Source organism: Idiotropiscis lumnitzeri, chromosome 13, assembly GCF_059441095.1.
Source record: "Idiotropiscis lumnitzeri isolate Australia: NSW breed Sydney's pygmy pipehorse chromosome 13, RoL_Ilum_1.0, whole genome shotgun sequence".
Taxonomy (NCBI): Eukaryota; Metazoa; Chordata; class Actinopteri; order Syngnathiformes; family Syngnathidae; genus Idiotropiscis; species Idiotropiscis lumnitzeri.
The window spans coordinates 17,752,865-17,773,351 of NC_142403.1; the positions used below are offsets into that span (position 1 = coordinate 17,752,865).

Sequence of the window (20,487 nt, forward strand, 5' to 3'; positions counted from 1 at the left end):
TGTATTACAAAAAGAATAGCTTAGCCTTATGCTAACATCAATGCTAATGAAACGCAAATTAATGTGAAAGACAAGTATTTTATTGACCTCCTTCAATGAGTTAACTTCCGAAACACTTTGACTCGCATTCCTTTTAAGCGTTCACGACGACAACTTCACAAAATGACACCGTGCACGTGCTAACACACAAGACATCGTTGTTCTGTGTGGAACCTAGCGCTAGCTAATCGCTGTTTACCTATTTGCCGTTTTTAGTCCCTTTCTGAAACAACTTAGTTGTCATAAAATGGCGCCGAAGCCCTGTAAAATAGGAAAGTAGTACATCGGTGTTGTTGAACTATATACGTGTCATACATCTTGACTGAAACTAGCTTTGTATGTGAAGAAGTTGTTTAGCCTGGGTTGTTAGCGGAGAAAGTTACGAGAGGTGCATTTAAAAATCACGCGTAAAATAATTAATTTTACTAGGACAATCTCAAAGATCATAGTTTGTTGCATATTTAAGGTTTAAATGATGAAAATAGACAATTCGAAACATTCATAGAAAGGTGTCACTCACCCCCCCCCCCTTTTTTTTTTTTCGTACATGTGCAAAAAGTAAACTACCCCAAAGTTTTTTACTGCAAGGTGTCGATTAACGGTGTGAATTCCATTCGGCGGCTTGCTCCCTCATTAATTTCCCCAGGATCTGTGGGAAAATCTGCGCCCTAATTAACACCGCGGATTGGTGTACATTCGATAGACAAACGCAATCAATGCGGAATGTTGCGGAAGATTTTGAACCGGGAGCGCATTCGTATAGCGACTAAATATAACATTTGCCGCCCCGTGTGACGCTCTTAATGTTGTTGTGAGCGAGTGTCACAATATTAGCATAAAAACAACAACCCGGGCATCTACTTTGCATGCGAGCAATTCAGCGGGGATGTGATTGCAGTTCTTTGTCTGGCAGCATTCATTCGCAAAGATTGTTTTTTTGTTTTTTTTTAATACAGTATTTACCCCGTTTAATCAGTCAGGATGTTTTTTTTGTTTTTTTTTGAATGACTATTTCCACAATGCACTGTAATTCAACTTATTGGTTGCTTCATATCCATCCTGCTCATGTAACATTTTATTTATTAACATTTTTATGAGTTTTGTACTAAATTCCCATGAGAGCACATTGGGGAAAAAATCCACTTTCCTAAGCAGTTATTATCAAATTCACTAACAGCCGAGTTAAAAAAAAAAGAAAATGCATCTTTGACGTCTTAAGTCGTCAATGGCAGTTAATGAATTAAGTGTCTCAAAGTCAATTAATCGAATCTATGTTAATGTGTACGGTGGCCTTGTCTTTTTAGGCAGTGCCGTCTGCTCCGCTGGCGGCGGATACCGATTATTCGGACCCTTTTGATGTTCGCTTGGACCATCGACCAGAACCGGAAGGAAAACCGGTTCCCTCAGAAAACAACGGCTACATGGAACCTTATGAGGCCCAGCGAGTCCTAACGGGTGAGTGGCGCAATCACACCAACCACTTAAGGTGTTGTGGAACTCTTTATCGTTTCTATTTGCATGCGTTCAACTGGGAATCGCGCGGACGATTCTGGAGTATGTCCTCCTCACTTTCCGATGAGCGAAGTGCTCTTGTGTCTGAGCGGCTTAATTTCTGAGCGCTGACTCTAGTCGCATTACGGCAAAGAAGTTGCCGTCGGCGCCGGGGGATGACGGATGTTTTACAGGACGCGCATTTTATCCCACGGGATATTAAACTCATCTCCAACCTCTGGCTCATTCAAAATACTCTGCACGGTATTGGTTTTTAATTTTTCATTTTTTTTTTAATTCATGTAACTGTAAGTGACTCCTCTTTACTGAAAAGTTGACGACATGCGCACTGTCTTTTTTTTTTTTTTTTTTTTAAGCCAAACTGATTAATTACTCCCAATCAAGTCAAGAAGCTTTCCTTTTAGGTCCGCTGGGAGAGGCGAATGAGAAGAAGCGCTCTAAAAAATGAATGCGTGACAACTAGTCTAAAAACGACAGCTAAAATGAAGGAGAAAAAAAAACGCAGGACATTGCTTCAAGGTGATTTCCATATGCTCTGTGACTTTAAAAAATTAATTAATTCCATCATATCGACGTCAGTCCAAAACGACTGTTCTAATTCCGATCCTATGTCGCCTGACTGGCCGAAATTCAGACAACGCTGTACATAAATTGTTCCGATCAACTAATGTCGTTTCGGTATAATCATGCTGCTGTAAAATGATGAGAATACGAAAAATATTTTTTTTCTCAAGGCAATGAATGCTGTTGTGCTTTGTGATTTCCTTTCCATCCATGCATCACTGCGCGTCCCTTTGGAGTATTCCACCGCCGACCCCCCCTCCTCCCTCCTCCCTCCTCCCCCTGTGTTTTTTTTTCTTTTTTTTCCCCTCCATCAACTCAATCACACCTACCAATTTCCGTTTGTTTCTCCGCCTGTAACATCTCTGTCTTCCTCTTGCCAGCATCCCTTCCCTGGCCTGTCCCAGTCATTTAGTGTAGAAATGCTCCCGCCCTCCTCCTCGTCCTCCTCGTCTATCTGGCTTCATCTTGATGGCTCTCCTCGGCCCCTAAGGGGAGTCTGGCTGTCTCGGTAATCTGTCTATTAGCAAATGATTGTCTTGCCCGCTCTGTGGTGCGACTTGCATCTTTGGTGGTTGAATCCGCTGATAATTGCGAGTATTTAATGAATGGACTCTTCTTTGCTGACAATGGCGAGAGATGAGAATCGAAACGGTGTTTGAGCGTACGGGCAAGCGTTGTCTGTGAGCTTTTGTCTGCCTTTCGACAGCTTTTGTCAGACAGACTCGAAGACGCATACGATCAGCTCTGGTCTTGTTTGTCTTTTTTGAGTGGTCTCCAGGCTGCGGGGTATTGATACTCCCTTAAAGTATCGATACTTAGTATCGGCGCAAAAAGTATCGCGATACATCGCAGAAACGATATTTTCTGGAAAAAAAAAAAAAATCTTTGTTCTACCTGTCACGACAAGTTACTGGCATAGATAGATGAAGAAAGTGCCGTGACGTAGAGGTTGGGAATCGCGTGGCCGGGTGTCCCAATACTTTTGTTCATCTTAGTGCATTTCAGACTTCAAACGGGGACAGGCAATCCAATTCTTCAGGTTTTCAATCTCAAATTGTTCTTACGTGCGTCGTTATGTCTCGGCCTCCCTCGGTCCTCAGCCTCGCTTCACCTTTCCGTGGATTACCATTTTCTCTCTGCGCTTGTGTTTCCCCGCCATCGCGCTTCCAATGAATTGCCTCATTTTATTCCCTATAAGCTTGTGTTCACCCCCCCCCCCCCCCCCCCCCCCCCCCCTTCATCTTCGCCATCTCCCGGCGGCCTCGCCGACACCTCGGGTTCCCGGCGCAGGTAGAGCAGCTTTCGACGCCGCCGTGCTTCTGTCGCCGTGACTTAACATCAAATGCTGACAGACCGCCCCCCCCCTCTCCTCCCTTCCCCCCTCCCTCATGCGTGCTCAACAATTCCCCCCCCTCGCTCCCCTCCGCCCGCCTCCTCCTCCTCCTCCCTTCTGTTATTGCCTTGCTCCTCTGCTCTCCCTCCATTTTCCTCCTCCTTCACAGCCTCGGGGCCCTTCCCCAAGGCCTCTATTTGGTCGCCATGGTGACGACCAAGCAGCCCGTTGGTAGCGTCTGGGTGTGGTGTGAAGGTTGAAGTTTTCCACCGCCTTTCACCATTAAACGGTTCGGTTTCATCCTCTTAGGTGCATTTTTAATTTTTCTTTTTTTTTTATTTTTGCACAAAAGATGCCGACACTTTCATTTTTTTTCCCTACCACCTGTTCTTAAGAGGGTACATTTTTGAGGTCGTCAGATAAAAAGCGCCATTCGTCGTTCCTTTTCCTGGCTCCTGTTGATGAGATGCAGGAATCTGATTAACTTCTCTCGCTTGCGTCAATAATCCTTTTTTTTATTTTTTTTTTTATCCCAAGGCCATATTTGACTCCAAGAAATATTCCTCTGTAGGGACCTACTGCGAAAGCGATGAGAATTTTTCACGGGGGAACAAGGGCGCCGTTGTGAGCGCCGCTCGATTGCCGTAGGGGGTCTCGCGGATGAGGGGAAGGGCTGTCCCCGTGTGCCGTTATGCGACTCGGCATTGGAGCCCAAAGCTTTGTTAAGCCGCGATATGAGATTCCGAGCCCCGCCGCAAGCTGCGCAAACATAATTCGTGCCGCTCTTTTAATGCTAGTCGTGTCAGCGCTCAACAGGCGCCCTCGGCGCCAAACAATCCCCGTGTTAATATTATTGCGACTGTGATCTTCTTGAGTCGTTTTTGGATCTGCTTTGATAGAGCTGCAGCGAGGCCCGGTAGGAGGACGGTCACGGGGCGGGTTGCAGCTCTACGACACCCCTTATGAAGACGGGCGAGGGCAACGTTCGGGTTTCACGTTTGGAGACGCCCAGGAGGAATGCAAAGAGGGGAGCAGGTTGCCGCAAGACGACGAGAGACCGGCGGACGAGTATGATCAACCGTGGGAATGGAAGAAAGATCACATCTCCAAAGCTTTCGCAGGTATGATTCATGGTATTGAATAGTGCAGGTGTGGGCAAACTACGGCGCGGGGGCCACATGCGGCCCGTTAGACGCTTTAATCTGGCCCGCCAAACTTTTTTTTTTTTTTTTTTCTCCGATGAGGTGAGGTGACCAAAACATTCCATCCATCTGCTCCTGATCCGGCACCTCTGTCAAATTTTAGAACCCATTGTGGCCCGCCAATCAAAAGGTTTGCCCACCCCTGGTATAGAGATAGACCGATATGCTTTTTTTCTGGGCCGATACCGATTATTAGTAGTCATGGAGGCCGATTACTGATATTTGTAGCCGATGTTCATTTGTAGAAATAAGCGGCAAAAATGTACTTACTTACTTCGTCACTTGATGAATACTGGAAGCCGCTTGTGATGACATTTAGCTTGCACCTCCGCTAACGGAATTGGTGGTAGTCCTGCAAAATTTGGTCTCTCTGAGGCAGCACTTCCATCATTAAGTCGTTGCATTCTATTAGTTCACCAGGAGATGGCACTAAATTCTACACACGGTCCCTTTAAGAAAAATGTAGAATTGTGACAATAGAAGGAAATTGGTGAAAATATTTACTCCGGAATGTCCTAAATGAGTTGGAAATTTTGATGCGGAAATTGGTCAATTTAGCATAATATTAATTAGAAACTGCCCGGCGGCGTATTTGCCAGGATGAATGGAACGTAAAAGAGAAATCCAGTGCGTCCATGTAGATCAGTGCTTAGCGCCAGAGGCCAAGCCGGCTTAATTGAGCCGCATCTTTCAAGTCAGCAAGGTCAAGGTGATGGGATAATAAATCAACCGTGCCTCGTCGGCACTCTCCTCCGTTCCCACTACGCGAGCCCACCCCTGAGTGTTTGCGTGTGTGAGAGCCTCCCACCCCTCACTTAATTACATGTTTACATGCGCATGACCGATCCAGCGCTAATTCGATTCAGAGTGCGAGCAGCTGAAGCACCGTTGGTGTTAAAATCACTGTCAGATGGAAAAAAATAGACATAATGACTGAGAGCAAAATATCGGGTTCTCCAATATACGCTTCTTCGGTGTGCCCGAGCTATATCGAAGATGTCCCATTTGTATCGAGGTCGCCGGTGTGATGTCAAATGTTCTATGAAGCGCTTTGTTACAGCTGCAACTCTTCTAAAAGCGCGATAAAAACAAAGATGCATTCAATTGCAAATTGGTCGTGGATCTCCTTCCCTGAACATGCTTGCTCTGCTGCCGTGCTTTGACCTCCTGTCATTGCCACTTAGCATCCTGCGCGCCGCGTGCTGGCATGTTGCCTTTGGTTACACCCCAACGCACGCAAGTCTAAACAAACAAAGCGTATTTCCCATTCTCGCCTTGAATCCATGGCCACAGAGCTATTCGGCATGGACGGCGAACGGCTGGCGGATGGCGACGGAAGAGGAGGGGAATGAGAGGTGTGAAGGGAAAAGGACAGCGAGATATGCACATCCAAGATTAGGTAAGGAGGAGTGTCTTAGAGGCGATAAAGCGCCACGGGGCCGCGTTGAGGTGAGGAGGGAAATCAGGGCCATGGTGACTGCCTCCATCAGTCATCCCAACACATGAGCGCACTCTCTTTTCTCGTACGCGGTGCTGACAGGGACTGTCGCCATTGCCGCCTTTCCCGGCAGATGTGACACATTCCCTCGGATAACCTGCTGCTGGGGGGGTGCGTTTGGGTGTAGGTACAGGTGCGAGGGGTGGGGGGGTCACCGTGGTCTTCCCGGGCCTCGTTAACGCGTTCGCACAAAGCAGTGTACATGCTGTACTCGAGCAGCTGTGATTATCACCACGCATCTAATTGGATGGTGAGAGGATGTGGCGTTCAAGTAATGCGCACGTTGGCACAAATGAGTGCGTTGGTGTTGAGGGCGGTGTGGTGTGGTGTGGTGTGGTGTGGTGTGGTGTGGTGTGGTGTGGGAGGGAGGGAGGGAGGGAGAGGGAGAGAGAGCGAGAGAGAGAGAGAGAGGGAGAGGGAGAGGGAGAGGGAGAGAGAGAGAGAGGGAGGGAGGGAGAGAGAGGGAGAGGGAGAGAGAGAGAGAGAGAGAGAGAGAGAGAGAGAGAGAGAGAGAGAGAGAGGGGGAGAGAGAGGGGGAGATAGAGGGGGAGGGGGAGGGGGAGAGGGAGAGGGAGAGGGAGAGAGTTGTTCAATGGCCACATCTCTTCATCACTTTGGTGTGCGTCTGCCCGACGGGTTCGAACGTGACGTGCCTCGCTGGCTTTTTACCTTCAATCTCTGAAAGCTGCCACTCGTCTCCCTTATCCAGCTCAAATTACAACATTCATTAATTCCTTGCAGCTGCTCGCCACCAATCAGTGAGTTAATGAAAGGCACCATCTCATTTGCCCTCTCATGGCCACACGTAATGAACGGATGAATGTGTTTTTCCTCCATTTTTTTTTTATCCTGTATCACAGCTTTGAGCAGGCTCATCTGTGAGTGTTTGAAGAGTGATGAGGGAGCCCCCTGAATTGGCTGAAAATCACGATTATGTGACGAATGAATAACGTTCTTATAGTATTACGGCACCACGGCGCAGATCACTTGAAATGTCGTGTTTTTCAGAAAATTTTTAGAAGAGTTAGTTCACTTTTGTGGTCAGACGAGTGCTCTTTATTTTGTTCTTCCTGTCTAGCAAATTTCTAGAACCTGCTGATTAAAGCAGATTTCCGTTATGTTGTTGACATAAGATCGACATTCCCACATGGAGGTAACTCTAAATTGGACTCCCATGGGATGCCAGTTTTCCATAACGAACACGTCTCGAGAGAAGATGACTTAAACGTTGCCTTCTGCTTTCTCGACAAGCGCACGCGCATTTCGGTGTAGTATCCGCGATCGAATTCTGTCCACAATAGCTCAGCGAAAAGCTGCAAAAGTAATACGAGCCAAACACACAGAGACAGAAAACATCTGCGGTCTTGCAACATCTACTTGATTTAGGAAGAAGAATCGGGCCCATCAAGGGTAAGGCTTTAAGCCCTGGAGCTCCATCATGTTGCAGTTCGACTACGCAAAAAGTAGTTGCGTGCCAGAGTTCAGAGATGGACTCTCGGGAAGAAACTGTTTTTCAGTCTGTTAGTCTTAGTTTTGATGCACCGGAGGGCAACGGGTTGAAGAGTTGTGAGCTCGGGGGAGTATTGTCTTTGATCTTGTGAGTTCTGCCGGGGCACCGGGTGGTGTTGATGTCCGACAGGGAGGCGAGAGGGCAGCCAATAATCTTCTGCGCTGTTTTGACTGTCCTCTGAAGCTTCACTCTGTCTGCCTCAGTGCAGCTGCCGTACCGGGTAGAGACACAGAAAGTCATTTTTCACGAGCTGCCAAAGTCGGGGTACCGTTCTGCTACCTTGACAGATGGTCCGCAGGTGTGTGCGCACCGATTCGTCTGTGTGTGTAAGCCCTGTCTGGATGTAGGATTTCTTTTCTGAGTGTGTGTGTGTGTGTGTGTGTGTCAGTTGGAGCCTGGCCATGTTTCGTGTGGCGGTGCGCATGGAAACAAACACGCACAGACAAAAGAAAGCAAAACAGCAAATGAGATTTGCAGTGCGCCGCTCGCCGAAGGGCCCCCGGCGGCCATCATCAGAGAAGAGCCTCTTCATCAATTTAGTGGCGCCGCGGAAGGACTTCTCTTTGTCACATTTCCTCGTTCTCCCCCATCACTCGCCGCTTTTACTTCTCTCCGCCCGTGACCTTAGCCCGACATTAATAGAAAGGCATGTCCTTGGTGATTCCTTGGCTGTAAGACGGACGGGTGAGTTGATGGAAGGAAAAGTAGACCACAAGGAAAAAGAGCAAGCGGATCTAGTGATCCATTGCTCTGTGAGGGTTAATTAGCAAAAATTGTCATAAAAATTAAATTATAATCTGGAAAGGCTAGGACAAATTTTTCAATACAGCAGACACACCTCCCATTTTTTTTTTTTTGTTTAGACTCGCCTACGTAAAAATAATAGTTTTAACCACAAATATACCACAAACTATGATCACAAAACACCTAAATATAATTTTATTTGAAATGAACCTTTATTTATGGTATTAGAAAAATTTGTACTATTTTAACATTGTTTTTTCCTTTTTTTTTTATTACGATTTTGCCAATTTGAAATCGCAATAATCGTAATCATATTTCGATTAATTGAATATTTAATATTATACTTAGCGTATGTTTCATTCAGAATTCCCAAATGAATAGGCTTAGTCGCGTCACTCACAGACTTCCCGAGCCACTTCATCCAGCTCTTCCTGGGGTGGGCGGGGCTTCCCTGGCCAGCTGGGAGGCCGAGTCTTTCCACCGCGTCTTGTGTCCTCCTGCCAGCAGGACATGCCCCGAACACCTCCCTGGAGATGCCTCTGGGCGGTATCTTAACCACTTGAACTCCTCTCAGTGTGAAGGAGCAGCGGCTTTCTACGTTTTGTTCTAACTCTGATTGGACGCGGTGAGCTCAAGGCCTTCATTCAAATGGGAATCAATTCGAAACATCCCCGGCCAGAAATTGATTAGCTGTGACCAATGTGCTATAAACTTGTGTGAATGTGCCTTTTTTTTTTCCCTGCGCCGACATAAGGTGTTAATTATCTTGTCTTAAAGGGGAGTGGGGGGGGGGGCTACGTGTGCCCAGCAGAAGGTCTTTATGAGCATGCATGCCAGCCCCTTCCAAAAAAAAAAAAACAGATGTCTTCATTAATGAAGCTGTCTTTGTGCGCCCCCTCCTTTCTTTTGAGCCTGCAAAACACAGCAAGCGTTCTTGAAAAGTTAGCCGTCAATCAACTGAAGCAATATGTTCCATTTGCCCCCCCCCCCCTGCAATTATGAGCAAGTCGAGGTTCCGCTCTTGTGTAGGAGCTGGCCAAATGACAGATTTGCGCCGAGTACATAAATGGAGCTAAATTGCCAGATCGAACGGAGGGGACATTTGAGTCCAATCGACGAGGCTGTTTGCGTCGAAGTGAGCGCGTCGCTTTTGTCTGCAAGTCTTTTGTCTCCTCAACGTCTTAGTGCACACGCTGATTTCCGCGCATGGCGCAGAATCAGGTTCGAGTTGTCAATGGCAGCCAGATGTTGGTGCCTGTCGTCCTTATCGTGACGCTTTGTCAGCATGTTGAAATGTTGTCGGAGCAAGCGGATAAGATGGCGTTTCAGACACAAACCGCATTTAAGCCAGCCCGGGTAAAATGAATGTACTTTTTGACTTCTATGGCCGTCAATGGCAGTGAATGAGTGTGACAGAGTGCACACTAATATTTTTATTTTTTATTCAGTAGAGCAAGTGAAAAAGATTGTGATATAAAATTATGACAGCTTAATTATAATAATTAGTGAGTCCGAATGATATGGATTTGGCAAAATAAAATTGAGATTAATTAAATAATTAATTTAGCAATTAATCGTCCGGAAGTTTATCTGCAGTATGTATGACTGCTTTTTTGGTCCTTTACCGCTTGTAACAATAAAGACAGAACATTTGAGTCTCCTTAAGTCGTTGTTTAAATCGGCAAACTTTTATTTCTTATTTTGAACGTGGTAATCTTTGTCTTATGTTTTTAAAAAATAAATAATTTTATTTCAACATTGAAGCCCTAATAATTAGTGGTCGGTCGATTTTTATCCTTAAAATAACAAATCTTTTTTTTTTTAAATGAATTTAATTCAATTTAAAATAATTTCATTTAATTTAATTAATCCAATTTCAGATATTTATTTATTTCTCGGCCTTTTTTAAGTTCTTTGTCATCTTTTTGAAAAATAGTCAATGGAAGTCACAAACTTACCAAAGCTTATTGTGACGCAAATCAGTTTCGTTCCCGATGTTCGTGCAAGCAGTGCAAGTCAACAAGGACGGGCTTCGAACTACGGAAGCCGCCCAAAAAAAAAAAAAAAAAAAAGTTCTCCTAAAGTCGTCCATTTAAAACAATAATAAATAATACCTCGAAACTGAGCATTATTATAAATTTTTGCTCTTGTATGCCACTTAGCTTGCTCGTCTGGCATACACCGTTGCCGAAGACCCAAATCACTCCAAATTTGAGCATTTTGGTCGACTCACTTCCACGTGGTGCCATTTTGTTGCTCAGTTAAAGCGAGCGGACGGGCGTTCCCGCCGCGTGAGTTGTGCGTGTGAGTCTCATTGAGGGGCGCAAGGCCGCACTTTGGTCCCGGCTATCGGTGGCGGTGCGCCCCGCTCCAGATGGGGCCATTGTACCGCGCCACACATCAATAATTCACCGAGAGCCAGAGAAAGTGGCGGAGTGTGTCTGCCTGCTCAATAATTAACCGGGGAGGGGAGGGAGGCATGTTTGTACAGCCAGGTCCTTCTCGGAACGCCCATGCAAATAGCCTTTGAAGCGGCGGGGAGAAGGAAGCGGCCGGGGGGGGGGGGGGCCTTTAGATTTGTCAGCTCATTAAGACATCTCGTTTCCTTGTATTTGTTCTGTAATCTTTTTAGCCGGAGTATTGCAGAGAACGGGCAAATCCAAATCGCATAATGTGCGTTTGTGTCACACTACAGAGACGACAGATTATTGCCTGCCATGCTAGATAATGAGCTATTTTCAGCTCACTGTGTTGTGTGCACCCCCCCCCCAACACCCCCACCCCCACCCCTCCCACTCCCTCCCGCCCTCCTCTGTAGGTAGGACACTAGAAGAAGCATTTTCACAGCCCTCACACCCTTCAATTACTCTGCCACATGGCACACATGAAGCCTCAATTTTGGCCGATTATCGGGGCCAATTTTTGGCATTTCGACGATTATCGGCATTTATTTATTTATTTTTTTTATTTTTTTTTTTTTTACTTTCAAGGCCGATAAATTAAAAGCTGGTTTATTTTGGCTCGCTGCAGCACACTTCTCGCTCTCTCTGCTGTGCTGGCGGCCTTGCCCGCAGAAGCAGATTGGCCCGCCCACAGCACCATCTAATTGGTTCCTTGTGGAGTGGATGACAGCCAATCAGCACTAAGCTGCCTGTTTGCTTTTTCACCTCGAGTCGCACGCACCACGGGAGAGCTCTCGCAAGCAGAGGAAAGTAAGATAGCAGACTTTGCCGAAATTTGAATAAATGTCAGTCTGCGATTCACAACCGATAGAAAACTTCCTACTTCCTTGAGGGAGCGGTCCGCGTGTTGCTTGCATCGTCTCAGAGTGGCGTTGCGTAGGCCGATGCGTGAGAAGCTGGGGAACATGCTTTTTTTTCCGCTGTACTACAATAAATTGTAATTGCACATCCTCTCCACTAGTTGGCAGTGGCGCTCTCCTTGCCCTTTGTGCGCAGCGAGTATTAACTCAACGCTGTAGGCGACAAAAATGCTTTTATTTATAGTTGGGTGGGTGGTGGTGGGGGGGCGAATTGTTTTCTTCTTGCTTGGGAGGCGTAACAGAAAATAATTGAGAAGCACTGACTTAGCGTGCAGCCTCGGTCATGCTCGTGAAACTGGAAGGAAAGCGGGAATGGTGCGGTGTCCTTTTTGTAGCTTCAACCGTGTCTCCGTGTGTGTTGAGAGGTTGCGAGCGGTGTGAGTTTGATCCCATCGCTTCGATCAACCCGATAAGCTGCTCACGAACGAGCCGACTCAGGATGTTTGCCAGCGTTCTCGTTTGTGGCGTTTTTGTCTTTTGCACTTTGCTCACATGACAAAACGGGGCCGCATCGCACTTCCATTCGCTTCCTCTCATTAAAATCTTGCACTCAATTGGAGTCTCACCACTTTGTCATCGCCGCCTCTTTCACATATCTGCTTTTTTTTTGTTTGTTTAGGCCATCTGTGCTTTTCTCATTCTGTCTCCCTCGTTTCTTTCACCTGATACCACAAAAACCCCCGTCTGCCAACCCCCATCTCGCTTTCTTGGTCTCTTCGAGATGAGAGAGTTGTCAGAGCTGCCCCCGTGGGTCAGGGGGGGCGATTGGGGGCGGGGGGGGGGCCTCGGCTAAAGAGCAAGGTGACCTCGCGCCCTGAACACGACCTACCATCTTTTCCACTTTGGCCCCTCCCCCAAAAACTTAAACAGCTGCAGCCCCCACGACCTCTTTGGCAGCAGCTGCTCTGTTGCTTTTCCACCTGCTAAACATTTCGCCTCAGCTGCGAGCATCCACTGTATTAGCCACACTTGAGTTCACCTCACCTCACTGCCGTTTAGAATTCGCATCTTATCCGACGGTGGGAGTGACAATTTCCTGTTTCTTTTTGACTTGTTGTATGAACGCCACGTAATAGTAGTAGTAAAGTATAAAGGACTTTTTTAGTATTCTTGTAATAGCTGTATAATTAATGTGTATCAGTCATTTTCATTTAATTTGATTAATAATGGTAATTTTTTTGTTTGTTTTTTTGTTTTTTTGGACTTGATAGTTTTTTTTCTTAATTTTTTGGACTTGATCATTTTTTTTCTTAATTTGGCCCTTTTTTTTGTAATTATATTAATTTCTCCCATAGTGAACTCGCCATGCTTTACGTCCTATTTTCAAAAAGTTCATGATCATCTTAAAATTTCGGGACTTTGGTCAAGCGTACGCTCATTTCATGGCAGTCCAACGCAAATGTAATCCGATGAACAAAATTTATTTGTATCACCAGCAATAATTTAAAAAAAAAAAAGCCTAATGACCCATCCATAAAATTAATGGAAAAAAAAAATTCCCGTGGCTTACGTCTTAATCGTTATCGATGAAATTACTTCGACAACAAGTCACTAACAATCCTTCCTTTTTCTGTCTCTGTGCCAACAGTGCAGTTTGACGGGCCCGAATGGGATCGCTCGTCGTCGCCCACCGAGCGCTTGCGTCCCCCGGGGCCCCGCTCCGGCCCTTTGACCGGTGGCGCCGTGAAGTTTCGAATGCCTCAGGAGGGTCTCGCCATGCTGGGGGAGAGGGTGGACCCCACGCAGCCGCTCGAGAAGCAAGTGTACGGATGGCCTCTTTCTGATGCGCACGCTATTTCTTTCACGACGCAGTACTTGACCACATTGCTGTTGACATTTCATTAGATGAAGAGGTTTGCTTGATTTCGTGTTCGTCGTCTTCGTTACCTCCATCTAATAGATGGCAAAGTAGTAAAAAGTTTTATTGTCGTAGCGCTGCTCGCTCGACATTAACTGTCTTCTAAACGTGCCCGTGATGCTTTGCCAGTTGAACGCATACGCGACATACTCGGACATCATCTAAATCACTGGTCTCCAACCAGTGGTCCGCGGCCTGATAACGGTCCGCGGGCCACTTTGGACTGGGTCGCAGCAGGCCGCACAGATGAAAAGAAAAAAAAAATCTTGCGTACTACAATAAAGTGTAATTGCATCTCCACTCCACTAGTTGGCAGTGGCGCTCTCCTTGCCCGTTGTTAGCGAGTATTAACTCTACTGTGTAGGTTTGTTTTGCAACAAAAATGCAATTATTTATAGTTGTAGCGGAGAGTGGGTGGTGGGGGTGCGAATTGTTTTCTTCTTAGTAGGAGGGGGCGTACCAGAAAATAATTGAGTAGCAACGTGATTAGTCCGCAATCACTCTTAATAGCAGCAGAAGAAGTCGAAACCCCGCATGGATCACCTAAGCTAATGCTAACGGCTAGCTGCTAGCGAGGGAGCATTTTGGCAACTTGAGGTGAAACGAATCCTCAAATTAACGATAAAGATTTTTTTTTCTTGTATCTTGTCCTGGGACATTTCAAATTCAGACAAAATATGTCAAGGAAGCTGCCAACATACGCAGCGAACACGCCGCCCCTGCAATGACTAACAAAAATTCAAATAAAGCTTAAAAAAATAATCCCTTGAGTCCATTGATGTCAACGCAGTTGCCTTAGTAGACTTTTACTTTGAAGTTGGCCACCTTGACTTGCCTTTTCAACCACTCGGCTTGCTTTATCGCAATTTTAATTGACAGGACATTGTTGCCATCAACATAACACCATCCCGAAATAGTATTTGCTAATTTAGGACGCTAACAAACCTCTTGTTAATTACACCGTCGTTGTATGACCTGCCACAAGTCTCCGGTGTTAGCGGCTACAACTGGCTAGCAGCTAGCCGTTAGCATTAGCAACAACTGCCAGCACTCCTCACCCCCCCCCCCCCCCCCCCCCAAAAACCGATTGGCGGTCGGTTACAAACTTTGGGGACCACTCATTGAAATGGCAACCTTTTCCACTTGATTCCAGTTTTTAACATTTGAAGGATTTGTGTTGTTAAGCAAATTTCCCTTCCCTTTGTTCCATGAATGAGCATGGGACAAGAAAAAAAATATATGTGTTTCGGCTAAGCAACGCTGGCCCTGCGGAACTCGGGGAGCTGTGAAACATTAGAGTAAAAGCTAATTAAGTCTGAACATTAAAAACACGCATTTACTTTGCTGCTGTAATTTTAGACATCATTGGTGTGATGGATGGGCCGCCTCTTTGCACATAAAGACTTGTTAGACTAATGGAATCCGAGCTCGCGACACCACTTAATCGATGTTACGAGGTTTATTACGTTCGATGGCTTTTTTAAAAAAAATTTAAAATAAACGCGAAATGAATGTCGCTTTAATTATGGTTGTTACAAACAATTGTGTTCCTTAATCTGTGTATGGGCTCAAAAACAAGACGACATTCTCGTGTTATCAGGTGCCAGACACACTTGCGGACTTCACTTACACTCATTGCTTCACCGTAGTCGTCTTTTAAAACAAGGCGGTTTTATTTATAGCGCATTTCATACGCGTGGCAACTTAATGTGCTTTGCACAAAACCTCAAAGCATTTACGGTCAGACAGCTAAAGGCATTCAAAGGGTTTGAAAGTATTTACAATCAGGAAGTGACTTCAGAATCACAATGCCCTTTATTGTCATTGGTGTTCCACAAGGTTCTGTTTTGGGGCCCTTGCTGTTTTCGTTCTGCTTGCTTCCATCTTACGAAAACATGGAATTTCCTTCCATTGCAGGTGACGGTCAGATCTATGTCCCGCTGATTGTCACTTAATGCGCTATTTCAATCAAGTTGTATTGTATTTGCTTGTTCGACTTGACCACAATCGCTTTTGGTGTGTCTCAGGTGGTACCACGGTTCACTGTCTCGGTCCGAAGCGGAGTCACTGCTCACGTTGAGTCAAGAGTGTAGCTACCTGGTGAGGAACAGCCAGACCAACAGATGCGACTACTCGCTGTCTCTGAGGTAAGCACCACACACACACACACACACACACCCACACCTGAACACGCACGGGCTCTTTGTCAACCAGGTGGTCGGCCAGAGCTTGAGCATGCGTTCTTATTTTAGGGTGAAAATGGAACGATTTTAAATGCAATACAATTTTTGAGTGTAGTAAAACATTACTTTAATGAGAATGAAATAACATTATTAATTTAAATAAAACACGAGTAAATTAAAAAAATGCTATGTGTTTCTTCAAACTATAGGTAATGGTTATTTTTTTATTATTTATTTTACATAAAATAAAAGTAACATTTTAAATTTATTATGATTTAATTAGAAGTAATACCATTATCAAATAAATGTTAATGGTTTCAAAATGACCAATGTTACATAAAAACAAAAATAGTCAAATAAAGGCATGCTTTTTAAATTTGTATTTAATCAATTGTCAACAATTTAATTTATCACATTAAAAATGAACAAAATAATTTATTACAATGTTCTGTTTTAACAAACAAAAATATTAATAACATTCAAATTATTTAATAATTTAGGTTAAATAATTGGTCAATTACAATTTAATTGAAGTAATAACAGTAAAAAAATAGATCAATTATTTTGTTGTAACAATTTTATGTAGAGTAAAAAAAAACACTGCATCGTTATGATCGAACAAATTCGAAATGCTCAAATAAAAAAAAAAAAATTGACGTAAAATATTTTACTATCTAAACAAACTCTTTCCCTCACACCTTTTAACCTCCCCCCCCAAAACTAATCTACAAATAACCTCGCTCACCTGTTTGCAAACTCAAACGTGACTCTCGATCGCATAAGTTGGCCTCGACTAATCACGTGCTTCTCATTGCTGCAAAGTGTGTGTGAAGCCACCTGAACATCAATCGACTATACACACGCACGCACGCACGCACCCCTCCATCTGTTTCTGTCTCCACCTTCCGCTCTTCATCCATCACCCAAATTTAAGAAGACCGCCGCACTGCTTCCTCCTCCGCTGCTCATTTGCAGGCTGCTAGAATGCTTATCTGCTCAAATCTCTCCCTTGTAATTACGACCATCATCCATCGCCTTGGCCTCCCATCATGCCGCTGTCCTTGACTCCACCCCCCCCCCCCACCCCTCACTCCACCCTACTGACTCCTCTCTTTGGTCTCAAAGCCCCCCCTTCGCCCCCCTTAAGTGGTAATCAGGCAGGTAGAGCACACTTGAGTGCACACATCATCCTCGCCATAATCACTAATGAATATGAATCACCTTCTGTGGGTCGCACAAGAAGCGAGTCGACTTGCGTGTGTGTTGAGTGTGGGGTGGGGGGCATGGGGGGGGGGTGATGTTGCACATAAACAACTTTGCGGATTCCTCACGCAGTTGTGCACACTTCCTGTCGGTCAAGCCGCAAGGTTGCAACTCTGCTTCCGCGTTTTGCTGGCGTAGAGTCGAGAAGGACTAATGTGAGCGGATATGGAGTCTCGTGACACTGCGGCGCTTTAATTCAATTCAGCCGACGACATGATCGCCTTCAGTTTTGATTTGCTTTGTGAGTGGTTTGAACATGTTATTTATTTATTTTTTAACCTTTAAGTTTAACCTCGTGTGTATGGTTTCATCTCCAACGCAATTGAGCCGAGGCACGTATTTTACATTGCGCAAATATATCGTAAAAAGGTTCAATCTTGAGGCGACACCACGCCGCGCGGCTTCTGGAGTTAGTCGAGATGCGACGCTTTACAACACTTCCTTGAAAGGTCAAGTCACTTAATTGATTTTCAGCGCTTTAAATCGGTTCATTAATTCATCAAAATTCGATTTCGATTACGATTATTGCACTCAACAATGACATTGTCATAATCGTAAAAAAAAAAAATTCTATACAATATATATATTATTATACATAGAAAATATTGTCGAAATCGTATTCATTTTACAATGTCTGGTGCTATAATGTGTAGACTTAAGTTAAAAATTCGGGCGTTCGATTGAAATTTTTTTATTTCAGTGTTACAACTGTTCTATGGCAACCATAATTGAATCTAAACGTTTTATCTTTTTTTTTTTATTTTAAGATAAAACAAATTTGTTGTTTCCATTTAGGTATTTTTTTGTTTGTTTTGTACCCCCCCCCGAAAAATTTGGAATAATCATGATTTCAAATTTTAATCCTGTTTAATATTTTTTTTTTTCATAATTTAGCGGTCCTTGTTCTAATCCTACAACTTGATCAACGTCACTTCGATTGTGTTTAGCCTCCACCAGAGCCAAATTTCCAACCTTGACGCAGACATTCCTCCCAAGAAGCGACACTTTGTGTTGGCGAGAAAATGCGGCATCCGTCTGGCATTTTGAAATGACCTTGAACTAATGAGAAAATCCACAAGTGTACAATTTCACGGAACCGATATCAGAATTTAAGAATTTAACATAGGTCAGTGCTTCGGATGTTGTTTAGGCGAGCGGCGACGGTCTCGCTGACCCCGCCGTCTCCGATGACATGAACAATGTGGTTTATTCTCCGGGAGAGCTGTGAATGGCATGCGCTTGAAAGCGGACGTCGGCCATGACGGCCATGAGCCTGCATATTTCTCACCCTCCTTCACAGTCCAACGCATTTCCCTTTCTCGTGTTGCATCCGCATGTGCTAATCCTCATCCATCATAATATTCCCTTGCTTCCCTAAATCCAGCGAGGCTGCATGACTCCTTTAACCGTGACTCCGCCCCCCCCCCCCCCCCCCCCACGTCGTAATTTGAGCTTGTTGTTTTGGTCCCAGGAGCTGCCAGGGCTTCATGCACATCAAGTTCACGCCGTGCAAAGACGGCAAGTACGTGCTGGGACACAACAGCCCGCCGTTCGACTCCATCCCCGAGCTGGTGCACTTCTACACCACCCACAAGCTCCCCATTCGTGGCGCCGAGCACCTGTCGCTTCTCTTCCCCGTGCTGGTGCAGACGCTCTGACTCTGGAAACATTTTTTACATTTTCTTTTTTTTTTTTTCGGGATGACAAACTTCAAACTCATTCGACCCGGTTATTTTTGGACTGGACCTTTCGCTGCTGTTCTACTTGTGCCAAGTGTTGCGAACATCCGAGGAGATTGATTCGCAGGGAAGGCAATGCCTGAACTCCTCGCCTTCTCTGTTTGACAAAGGTTGGCAGACTTCAGGACATCAGAAATTCTCATTTCTTATTTTTTTTTTTTTTCTTCTCGGCCACACGTCCGTCACGGCTGAAGAAGTTGGTGGAACCTTGGGAGAAGTTGAGGTTCTGTTCGCAGAGGGAGGTTTGCCGAAGATTGAGATTCAATTACTGCTGTGTCACCCCCCCCCCCCCCAAAAAAAAAAAGAAAACACTTCATTAACACTGGTTAAATGTTCCTCTTGTCAGATTTTTCACATTTATACTAGGATCAATAAATGGAACTATAGAGGATGATGGATGCCTTTTTTTTTTTTTTAACAGCGCTTTAATTTATTTATTTATTTTAAACATTATGAGTCATATTTTGTAAAAATAAATCCACGTAGAGTGAACCTTTATCCTTCTATTCACAGGGGATAGGGACCTTACCGTAGATAGCAAAAGAAAAAGAAAAATCGCGGGTAATTGATACATTCCAATTTTTTTTTTTTAAATGGGCTCGGTGAATAGTTTACAGTGACTTTGTTAATTTCTCCTTTGGTGGGTATTTTTAGAGGACCCAGTTGTTCTGAATTTGCTGAAAAAAACAAATATTTTCTGTTTTTGAGTTCTGGTCATGTCTAAGAGAAGAACTGTTTTGCTGCCCTCTTGTGGCCTCAATAGGCTATTACAAACCTTTCAGATTTTCTTCTCAGTTTTTCGCACTTCGGTGGCACAGTGGACGACTGGTTCGCTGTTCTCCCTGTGCCTGCGTGGATTTTCTGCGGGTAGTCCGCCTTCCTCCCACGTTCCATGTGTGACCTGCGATTGGTTCTGGGTGTACCCCGCCTACTGCCTGTAGACAGCTAGGATAGGCTCCACCACGCCCGCAATCCTTATGAGGAGAATCGGTTAAGATAATTGATTTTTGGCAAGTTAGAAAAATAACGCAAATCGATGACTGTGCAGCACCCACTTGCTGCAATGTTCAACCTACTTTAAAAGTAACGTTGGTATTCTCTTAACGAGGGACTTTTCCTTTTCATGCAAAATCCCACTCAAGCCTTGGCTCTTTTTTTTTTTTTTTACACTAATTTTGGCTTTGTCTGAGAGAAGCGTCTGTCACCGCTTTCACCATGTTTGCAGGCTGCAGTCGAATCAGGAAACACTTGAAAGCGTCGGCCCTTTCACACACTCCTTCCCCACCCCACACACACGTTTGATTGCTGATTGGCCGCCTGCCAAGTGATTTAGAAGCTGATTGGTGAGTCGTATTTGTGTAAATTCTTGCCATCTGGATTTTTTTTTTTTTTTTTACTCTAAAAAAAAAAGGCTCGTGTGGCATTGCACCAGTTCTAACGAATAAAAGTGTATTTATTACTATTTTGATTCCTTGTTAAAGATAAATTGCACTGCCTGACAGAAAATATCTCGCTCATTGCACAGGAGACATATTATGAAAAAACTACTTTTTAATAGCTTGTATACACAGATTCGCAGAGATGGAAAATGAAGCTTCAAATTTGCTTCATGAACCAGGTGTTATACTTATTGACTCCTCTAGATGGCGCTGTCGTCTCAAATAAAGTGGTTGAAGAAATGGCAAGTGACCCAATGGTGAACAGAGAGTGCCATCTAGAG

At 44.7% G+C, this 20,487-nt stretch overlaps 1 protein-coding gene across 2 annotated transcripts in view; it reads left to right on the top strand.

Moving 5' to 3' along the window:
• shdb (Src homology 2 domain containing transforming protein D, b) overlaps window positions 1–19,135 on the top strand; it is a 29,209-nt gene extending 10,074 nt beyond the window's left edge. For both annotated transcript variants that reach the window (XM_088313241.1, XM_088313240.1), the window contains 5 exons: window positions 1,344–1,494; window positions 4,348–4,569; window positions 13,313–13,487; window positions 15,610–15,729; window positions 18,500–19,135. In XM_088313241.1, the coding sequence (XP_088169367.1) occupies window positions 1,344–1,494; window positions 4,348–4,569; window positions 13,313–13,487; window positions 15,610–15,729; window positions 18,500–18,686 (855 nt within the window). In that variant the 3' untranslated portion in view covers window positions 18,687–19,135. The remainder of the gene's footprint in view (window positions 1–1,343; window positions 1,495–4,347; window positions 4,570–13,312; window positions 13,488–15,609; window positions 15,730–18,499) is intronic.
• Window positions 19,136–20,487: the final 1,352 nt, after the last annotated feature.